This window comes from Pistacia vera, unplaced genomic scaffold (assembly GCF_008641045.1).
Source record: "Pistacia vera cultivar Batoury unplaced genomic scaffold, PisVer_v2 Contig996, whole genome shotgun sequence".
NCBI lineage: Eukaryota > Viridiplantae > Streptophyta > Magnoliopsida > Sapindales > Anacardiaceae > Pistacia > Pistacia vera.
In genome coordinates, this window is record NW_022196885.1 from 166236 (window position 1) to 176970 (window position 10735).

The following is a 10735-nucleotide window of genomic DNA, read 5'->3' on the forward strand; positions in this document are numbered from 1 at the left end:
CTGGTCATTTTGCCAAAAATTGTCCTCAGAGACAAAAATTGGCCCATCAACTGATAGCGACTGATCCTACTCTAGATCAACATGATCTTGAGTCCCTCTATTCAGAGACTGAAGAGCCAACTTCTGCCACTGTTTTTGCAGTTGATCTTTTTCCTCCTCCTATTGTCCTCAGTGATGATTCCACTTACAGTGATTATTCCAATGACAGTTCATTCCAGTTTGGATATTTTCCTATGAATTTATCCATACAAGTTCCCATGGTAGAACTCACCCTCTACCTCACCTCCAAATATGATCACCCAATCAAAGTAATGGCTTTATTTGATACTGGTGCTACATCCACTATTCTCAATCCAGATGTGCTACCTGAAGAATATTGGTCTCCTCATATTAAATGGTTTACAGCAGCCAATGGTGAACATTTCTCAACCAATCTCATCAGCAGACCTATCCTCATCCAGTTTTTTCCTAACCTTATCTTGTCTCATCAATGCCTTGGTTCACATCATCCCAAGAAAGATATGGTTATTGGATGGGATCTTCTCACCCAACTCCTCAAAGCCAAATTCACTTTTACCCCTCAAGGCCTGAAACACAAATCTTATTTCCAACCTTACAAACAACCCAAAAATTATTTCACCACCTTACCCATGTCCACTGCCCAGATCACAGACGTCACAGCTCAACTCATTTCTGAATGCTCTGCAGATTCACATTCAGAATTTCTGACCAAGTGTTCTAAACCTCTGTGGCTTAACCCTGAGTTTTTTGTTAGTCTTCCCTTCAAGAAAAATGAAGACGCCAATCCAACCAAAGCCACGCACCCTGGAATGACTCCAGAACATCTTGCTCTTGCCCAAGAAGAATTGGCCCAATTAGAAAAAGAAGGTCTTATTGAACCAACCCAATCTCCATGGGCTTGCCAGGCCTTCTATGTCAACAAACGAGCAGAACAAGTCCGCGGAAAGCTTCGCCTTGTCATCAATTACAAACCATTAAATTGGTTTCTTGCTGATATTAAGTTTCCCCTTCCTCGACAGGACTTTTTATTCAGCTATTTAACCAATGCTCGTATCTTTTCCAAGTTTGACCTCAAAGCTGGTTTTTGGCAACTTGGTCTCCATCCCTCTGAACGAGAAAAGACTGGCTTCTGCATTCCCAATCTCCACTACCAGTGGACTGTGCTTCCCTTTGGTCTTAAAACTGCTCCTTCCATCTTTCAGAAAGCTATGATCCGCATTTTTCAACCCATTTTAAAGCAAGCTCTCATCTACATTGATGATATTTTGCTTTATTCCCCTGACCATTCAAGTCATATGTCTCTCCTTCACCAATTTTACACTCTCCTCAAACAATATGGAGTCATGCTTTCAAAGAAAAAGATGGTCCTCCAGACCACTTCTATTGATTTCCTTGGCATGCATATTGAAGATGGCCAATATCAACTTCAACCTCACATTGGCAGAGAACTTCAACTTCAACCTCACATTGGCAGAGAACTTCTTAAATTTCCAGACTCACCTCTCACTTTCAAAGAAACCCAACAGTTTCTTGGAATTGTTACTTATATGGCTCCCTTTATCAACAAACTTTCTCCTTTGATTCGCCCCCTTCAATTAATGATCAAGAAGAATCCTCCTCCTTGGGGCTCAGACCAAACCGCTTCAGTCACGCGTCTCAAAGAAATTGCTCTACACCTGCCACCGCTCCAAATTCCTTCCAATGGCCAACGGATACTCCAGACAGATGCTAGTGATTCTCATTGGTCCGCTATTCTTCTTGAAGAACTTAATGGGGTTCGCAAGGTTTGTGGATACAAAAGTGGACATTTCAAACCTAGCGAAGAACACTACCATTCTACCTACAAAGAAATTCTTGCAGTCAAACATGGTATTGAAAAATTTGAATTCCATTTGATCAGCCACCATTTTTTGGTAGAAATGGACATGTCATCTTTTCCCCGCATGCTAGAGTTCAAGCAAAAAGAAATTCCAGATGCCCAACGACTTCGCTGGGCCCAATGGTTTTCTCGCTACCAGTTCACTGTCAAACATATCAAAGGCAAACACAATACTCTTGCAGATTTACTCTCCCGGCCCAAGAAATCCAAGCCCACTTTCCAGATAAACCCATATACAAAAACCCCGTCCATTCCTGTCCTATGCATGATGAATCCTTTTTCGGATCAACCACCCGAAGTTCCGACCCTACTTGAACAAAACAGTTTAGACCAACAACTTCCCTACCTTATCTCACAATACCAAATCCAAACCATCCACACCACCGTTTTACAAACTCTTGGTGGATTACACTATCACCCTGAATATCCTTTCCTCACTCTTTTCCATATCTCTGACCCACACACATTTACCACCCCTCTTTTGTATCTCCTTTGGTGTCTCCTTTACAAATACATTTTAGCCTTTGAATTTCCCCTTCAACCCATGGTTTCCTATTTCCAATCATACAAACCCTTCCAACCTACCCCTGGTTTTCCTGAATTCCTGTTTCAAACTTTCCTCGAATGGTTTCACCCTCTCTCATATTGGAAACATCTTTTCACTCAACAAGCATCCCTCTGCACCAAGCTTCATTTTCCTACATCCCATGTTATCTTTACTTTCCAACGAGATCATTACCTCACCACTGACCTCACCCATATTGGCACTGTTAAAAGATATCACCTCCATCCATTTTCCCTCCATACAGACTGGTCTTTCCATCTTCAGGAACTTAAACATTTTCAAACCCATATGTGCCACATAAATAAATATATCCCTCCATCCCTATGGCCTCGCCATAATCCCTCAGAACCACCTTGGGATACACTTCCTCCTACTTACTGCCAAACCTTGATCACCGCTGTTTACCAACATGCAGACTCCCAGGCAGGATCCTCTTCAAATGTCCGCCCAAAAGTCAAAGATACTGTCCCAGTCTGCCAATACACTCAACTCATCAATCACAGCCCCCCCCAAACACTTTATCCTTTAGAATACGACCCAACCCATGCAATCACCATCCCTGGAATACAAACTGGTGATGAAGACCTTAACCTTGTTCTCAACAATCCAGCCTATGTCCAGGCCCAAGTCCGCATGGTCCAAGACTCCCAAGACCCATATTCTCCTGATCCACTCTGGTGGAAGACTCTTGGATACACTCACAACCCAATGGATTCTGACGACAATGAAGATCCAAACAGGACTGACACCTCATCCTCTGAATGACGTCATCCTGTTGTCATCATCCTCTTCCCAGATGAAGACACGTAGCCTCCACCGACTGTCGGCAAGATCTTAGCCGTTTATCTTAATCTTTTGCCACTTGTATTTCACTTTTATGTTGGCCAGATCTTGGCCTTCCACTTGTTGAAATGTTTGTAATCCCTATGTATTACGTGTATGGTTTGTAATGCTTGTATTGTGCTTCCCTTCTCCTATATAAGGAGCCTCCCCTTCTTTCAGAAGGCAGAGAAGAAAAAAAACGCAATAAAAACTTCTTTCTACAATGTCTCTCTCTCTCTAAATTTCTTAATGCATTAGTTCTGTTAAAAATTTCTCTGGCCAGAAGCCCTCCTTCTTCACAGAAGTTTCTCGTTTTAACAGACACTCAGTTCGGCTCTGTCGCGGTTGTCTGTTAACGCCTGAATATTTTTGTGATCCTGGATGCGGCGGTTTGTGCTATTCAACTCCTCTGGTTCTACTGTTACGACAACTCTACTACAGAGTCACGGGTGTTTTTTGGAGCTGGCCTCCTTTTCAGAATCTAGTAGAGGCCGCGGCTCACTGACCCGTCGTGGTTGACCTTTTTGTAGCAGCATTGTCCACACTTAGGGTATATCGGTTGGAAACCAGTAACCGCCTTAAACGCTGCCTAGCAGCACTTGGCGACCTCTGGTCTAACAACGCCACGTACCCCGACGCGTTGTGTTTGTTACTTGATGGGCGAACCAATGAACATTTTTCTATGCATGACGTTGTTCGTGCGGTTGCCATTACAATTGCACATAGAGATCAACATGTATTTACTGAGCGAAATAACATGGAGAGGGAATGGAGAAATAAAGATGAATTGAAAAAGTGCTCAAAAATCTCGTTAGCTGATACTAGTGTGATTAGCGAGCTTTGGCCTGAAGGTTTGGATTGTCCAAAACTTGATTTTTTCAGTATGGGGATGAAGGATTCTTCTTTCGAAATCCCTGAGAAATTTTTTGTAGGGATGGGTAACCTCAGAGTTCTAAGTTTACTCAACATGAAGTTGTCCTTGTCATTGTCTCTTAGTCTTCTAATAAATCTTCAAACATTATGTTTGAATTATGGCAATTTTGAAGATATAACAATTATTGGAGAGTTGAGACAACTGAAAATTCTTAGTTTGCAATGTTGTCAAATTAAGCAATTGACAGGAGAAATAGGTAAATTGACTCAACTAAGATTGTTAGATTTAAGTAATTGTCGAAATCTAAAAGTTATCGCACCAAATGTTATATCATGCTTATTACAATTGGAAGAATTGTATATGAGTGGATGCTCCATTATGTGGACGGTTGAAGGACTTGAGGAGTTTAAGCATTTGTCTCAACTGACAGCTTTAGAAATATACATTTCCAATGACAGGATTTTGCCAAAGGACTTCTTGTCCAAAAAGCTGGAAAGGTACAAAATATCAATAGGACATTGGTCATTTGGTCAAGACGACATATATGGTAATGATGGGATGACATACATGTATATTAAGAGCTTTTTGTATGATGAACCTGCCACATTAAGAACACTGAAATTGGAATTCAGTTCTGTCAATAAAATTTGGCTAGAGCAATTTCAGTGCTTTAGGAATGTTGAATTCTTGTGCTTAGACAAATTGGAGAGTCTCAAGAATGATGTTTACGAATTAGACAAGGAGGGTTTTTCACAATTGAAACATCTCCATGTCCATAATAATCCTAACATCATGTGCATTGTTGACTCAACAGAGTGCAGACCTTATGTTGCCTTCCCCCTCTTGGAGTCTGTGATTCTTTTCAACTTGACTAACTTGAAAAAGATATGTTATGGTCAACCCACAACAAAGTCTTTCTACAACTTAAAAGTTATAGAAGTGAAAAGTTGTTCTAAATTGGAAAATATCTTCTCATTCTCCAATGCTAGTAGAAGTCTTCCACAACTTCAAAGAATTAGGGTGAAAGACTGTGAGAATATGAATGAGATTTTTGTTGTTGAAAGAGAAGACAGAGTAAACAAGAATGAAGTGATTGATAAGATTGAATTCTTTCAATTACGCTTCTTGTCTTTGATTAATCTTCCAAGGATTGCAAGCTTCTACTCAGCAGCAAATACACCTTCAACATTGCAAACCAGACAGGTGGGATCATCAATTAATTTGCAGTCCAATGAAATCTATTCCGAGGATGAGCTAGTTAATACTGTCACACCTATTTTTAACAAAAAGGTAATTTGTCTATATTTTCTTTATATTATTCTTATCCTTTTGCTCAATCCTTCTTGTGATTTAAAAACCCTGAGTTTTTTGTTAGTCTTCCCTTCAAGAAAAATGAAGACGCCAATCCAACCAAAGCCACGCACCCTGGAATGACTCCAGAACATCTTGCTCTTGCCCAAGAAGAATTGGCCCAATTAGAAAAAGAAGGTCTTATTGAACCAACCCAATCTCCATGGGCTTGCCAGGCCTTCTATGTCAACAAACGAGCAGAACAAGTCCGCGGAAAGCTTCGCCTTGTCATCAATTACAAACCATTAAATTGGTTTCTTGCTGATATTAAGTTTCCCCTTCCTCGACAGGACTTTTTATTCAGCTATTTAACCAATGCTCGTATCTTTTCCAAGTTTGACCTCAAAGCTGGTTTTTGGCAACTTGGTCTCCATCCCTCTGAACGAGAAAAGACTGGCTTCTGCATTCCCAATCTCCACTACCAGTGGACTGTGCTTCCCTTTGGTCTTAAAACTGCTCCTTCCATCTTTCAGAAAGCTATGATCCGCATTTTTCAACCCATTTTAAAGCAAGCTCTCATCTACATTGATGATATTTTGCTTTATTCCCCTGACCATTCAAGTCATATGTCTCTCCTTCACCAATTTTACACTCTCCTCAAACAATATGGAGTCATGCTTTCAAAGAAAAAGATGGTCCTCCAGACCACTTCTATTGATTTCCTTGGCATGCATATTGAAGATGGCCAATATCAACTTCAACCTCACATTGGCAGAGAACTTCAACTTCAACCTCACATTGGCAGAGAACTTCTTAAATTTCCAGACTCACCTCTCACTTTCAAAGAAACCCAACAGTTTCTTGGAATTGTTACTTATATGGCTCCCTTTATCAACAAACTTTCTCCTTTGATTCGCCCCCTTCAATTAATGATCAAGAAGAATCCTCCTCCTTGGGGCTCAGACCAAACCGCTTCAGTCACGCGTCTCAAAGAAATTGCTCTACACCTGCCACCGCTCCAAATTCCTTCCAATGGCCAACGGATACTCCAGACAGATGCTAGTGATTCTCATTGGTCCGCTATTCTTCTTGAAGAACTTAATGGGGTTCGCAAGGTTTGTGGATACAAAAGTGGACATTTCAAACCTAGCGAAGAACACTACCATTCTACCTACAAAGAAATTCTTGCAGTCAAACGTGGTATTGAAAAATTTGAATTCCATTTGATCAGCCACCATTTTTTGGTAGAAATGGACATGTCATCTTTTCCCCGCATGCTAGAGTTCAAGCAAAAAGAAATTCCAGATGCCCAACGACTTCGCTGGGCCCAATGGTTTTCTCGCTACCAGTTCACTGTCAAACATATCAAAGGCAAACACAATACTCTTGCAGATTTACTCTCCCGGCCCAAGAAATCCAAGCCCACTTTCCAGATAAACCCATATACAAAAACCCCGTCCATTCCTGTCCTATGCATGATGAATCCTTTTTCGGATCAACCACCCGAAGTTCCGACCCTACTTGAACAAAACAGTTTAGACCAACAACTTCCCTACCTTATCTCACAATACCAAATCCAAACCATCCACACCACCGATTTACAAACTCTTGGTGGATTACACTATCACCCTGAATATCCTTTCCTCACTCTTTTCCATATCTCTGACCCACACACATTTACCACCCCTCTTTTGTATCTCCTTTGGTGTCTCCTTTACAAATACATTTTAGCCTTTGAATTTCCCCTTCAACCCATGGTTTCCTATTTCCAATCATACAAACCCTTCCAACCTACCCCTGGTTTTCCTGAATTCCTGTTTCAAACTTTCCTCGAATGGTTTCACCCTCTCTCATATTGGAAACATCTTTTCACTCAACAAGCATCCCTCTGCACCAAGCTTCATTTTCCTACATCCCATGTTATCTTTACTTTCCAACGAGATCATTACCTCACCACTGACCTCACCCATATTGGCACTGTTAAAAGATATCACCTCCATCCATTTTCCCTCCATACAGACTGGTCTTTCCATCTTCAGGAACTTAAACATTTTCAAACCCATATGTGCCACATAAATAAATATATCCCTCCATCCCTATGGCCTCGCCATAATCCCTCAGAACCACCTTGGGATACACTTCCTCCTACTTACTGCCAAACCTTGATCACCGCTGTTTACCAACATGCAGACTCCCAGGCAGGATCCTCTTCAAATGTCCGCCCAAAAGTCAAAGATACTGTCCCAGTCTGCCAATACACTCAACTCATCAATCACAGCCCCCCCCAAACACTTTATCCTTTAGAATACGACCCAACCCATGCAATCACCATCCCTGGAATACAAACTGGTGATGAAGACCTTAACCTTGTTCTCAACAATCCAGCCTATGTCCAGGCCCAAGTCCGCATGGTCCAAGACTCCCAAGACCCATATTCTCCTGATCCACTCTGGTGGAAGACTCTTGGATACACTCACAACCCAATGGATTCTGACGACAATGAAGATCCAAACAGGACTGACACCTCATCCTCTGAATGACGTCATCCTGTTGCCATCATCCTCTTCCCAGATGAAGACACGTAGCCTCCACCGACTGTCGGCAAGATCTTAGCCGTTTATCTTAATCTTTTGCCACTTGTATTTCACTTTTATGTTGGCCAGATCTTGGCCTTCCACTTGTTGAAATGTTTGTAATCCCTATGTATTACGTGTATGGTTTGTAATGCTTGTATTGTGCTTCCCTTCTCCTATATAAGGAGCCTCCCCTTCTTTCAGAAGGCAGAGAAGAAAAAAAACGCAATAAAAACTTCTTTCTACAATGTCTCTCTCTCTCTAAATTTCTTAATGCATTAGTTCTGTTAAAGATTTCTCCGGCCAGAAGCCCTCCTCCTTCACAGAAGTTTCTCGTTTTAACAGACACTCAGTTCGGCTCTGCCGCGGTTGTCTGTTAACGCCTGAATATTTTTGTGATCCTGGATGCGGCGTTTTGTGCTATTCAACTCCTCTGGTTCTACTGTTACGACAACTCTACTACAGAGTCACGGGTGTTTTTTGGAGCTGGCCTCCTTTTCAGAATCTAGTAGAGGCCGCAGCTCACTGACCCGTCGTGGTTGACGTTTTTGTAGCAGCATTGTCCACACTTAGGGTATATCGACTTGAAACCAGTAACCGCCTTAAACGCTGCCTAGCAGCACTTGGCGACCTCTGGTCTAACAACGCCACGTACCCCGACGCGTTGCCGCATATTTGAGTCCTTGAGTTCACAAACAAGACTTTCTAGTCTATCTCGGGCTTGTTCCATTGTAAGAATAACTCCTTCAAGAATATCCAAGCCCATAATGTATTTGAACAAGTCTGAAATGGTAGTATTGTTTACCATTAGACTACAAACAAAAAAAGTTCTCTTGAGTTCATCACTGTAACTCAATGCTATCTTTGAGTAGTCCTTTTCCAGTATCCCTGCAAACTTTGTTGGGGAAGGCATCTTCAATTCCCGTAACGCATCCTTCCATTGAGATCGAAGTCTCTTGTTCCTTAACGCTCTTGCTATTGTAGTAATGACGATCGGCAAGCCTCTGCATTCCTTACATACGTCATTTGGCAGATAATCCCGCTTAATAATTGTTTGATCAACAACATCAACTGCAGGGGGAGTTGGATTGCTGGTCAAAGGGGCAAAAATTGTGACAAATAATAAAATATGTAAGAAAATGTGAAAATTCTGTAACTTTGATTACCCGCCATCTTTTTAAACAGGCTCCAAGCTTCTTCTTCAGTTAAAAAACCCACCTGGAAATTCTTTACAGAATCCATACTCTGTAACACATTAAGGTCTCTTGCTGTCAACAATACTTTACATCCCCCACGATCATTTCCACAAGGAATTGCGAGAGCCTCCAAATTTAATTCTTCCCAGATTTTATCTAAAATTACAAGGATTTTCTTATCTGTCTTCAATCTTGCATACAACTTGCTTGCTCTTTCTGCCTCCGTCTCAAATTTCAGACTTAACTGATTTGCTAGTTCATCTTGAATCTTTTTAGTGTCTGGTTTGTCAGATACCTCTACGAAAATCACCTCATCCAAGAGCTGTTTTTTCTTGGCTTGCTGACCAACTTCTTTGACCAGCGTGGTTTTGCCAATGCCACCCATTCCGTAAACCCCAATAATGCCCGCCTCAGCATCTTCTACAGCGTTCAACACACCATTCAAAGTTGAGAGTCTGGATTCAAATTCCTCGTAATCTTTGTTCGTAAGCCTAAGCCGAATGTCTTCACGAGTGGTAGGTAGGGAAACTTCACTGAATGTTTCTTTTTCCTGCAGGAATTCAGTTACAGCCTCCACCTTTTTCGATGCTTTCCTGCTATTTTTGTAACAGGTGATCAAGTTGAAACATCGGCTGTTTGTTTTCTCCTGAATCAACTGCTCTGCTTCATCAATGATGGAATCCACTTTCCTCTGCCAGTCTTTAACCTGCTGTTTGATCTTTTCCACGTTGTTTTCAGCCGCAACAACCTTATCCTTCACCTCGTCTCTTGCATCCTTCAGCTTTCCAATTTCTTTTTCGAGATTGTCAAAGTTGCTTTTGTAGTTGTACAAGTACATAAATTGACGCCCTATAGGAGCAGCTAAGCACTTTCCAACTTCTAAAACAGCATTCCCTGCAGCTTCTTCCATTCTCAACCCCTTACAGAAAAAATATATCTGAACCAAAAAAAAAAACAATCAAACAAAACAGAGAAAACAACGGGACAACCGGGGAACAAAACCACAATAACAGAAAAAATAGTGACAAGGAAAATATACCAGCGAAATTAAGATGCAAAAAGTGGATAGAATCGGATTACAAGTTAAAATATGAAGTGATTTGGATATTACTGCTTACTGAAAGAGAAGCAGGGGATCCAGAAGAAGGGGAAGGAGTGAAAAATCTAGTGATCAACAATCACAGTAAAAGTATGTTCAAGCAAATACGAGGAAAGATCTGGTTTTGGACTTTGTTTGGGGCGACTTAGTAGAAGAAAATGAAAAAGAAAAGTGTACTCAGAGATGTCTATAACAGAGGGTTGAAGTGATACAGGAAATTTGCGAATTGTGAATTTGTGATCTCATGTGCTCACTACTAACATCAACATGTGTGTTGAATGGTTCAAAACCAAATTAAAATTATTTTTGAAAGACTCAAAATGTCAGTCAACAAAGAAAGCAACCTGCCAACAAACTTTCTGCGTTATTCAGCAGATACTATTAAATCACCAAATCTATAAAAGTACAGTAAAGCA

The 10735-nt window shown here is 41.1% G+C and overlaps 1 protein-coding gene across 1 annotated transcript; it reads right to left on the reverse strand.

The window, feature by feature from the left end:
- Positions 1–8637: 8637 nt before the first annotated feature.
- Positions 8638–10162, reverse strand: LOC116121591 (putative disease resistance protein At3g15700). Its single transcript, XM_031407539.1, has 2 exons — positions 9191–10162; positions 8638–9095 (listed from the first exon to the last, which is right to left on the reverse strand). The coding sequence occupies exons 1-2, from the start codon at positions 10128–10130 to the stop codon at positions 8638–8640; spliced, it is 1398 nt and encodes a 465-aa protein (XP_031263399.1). The 5' UTR covers positions 10131–10162.
- Positions 10163–10735: the final 573 nt, after the last annotated feature.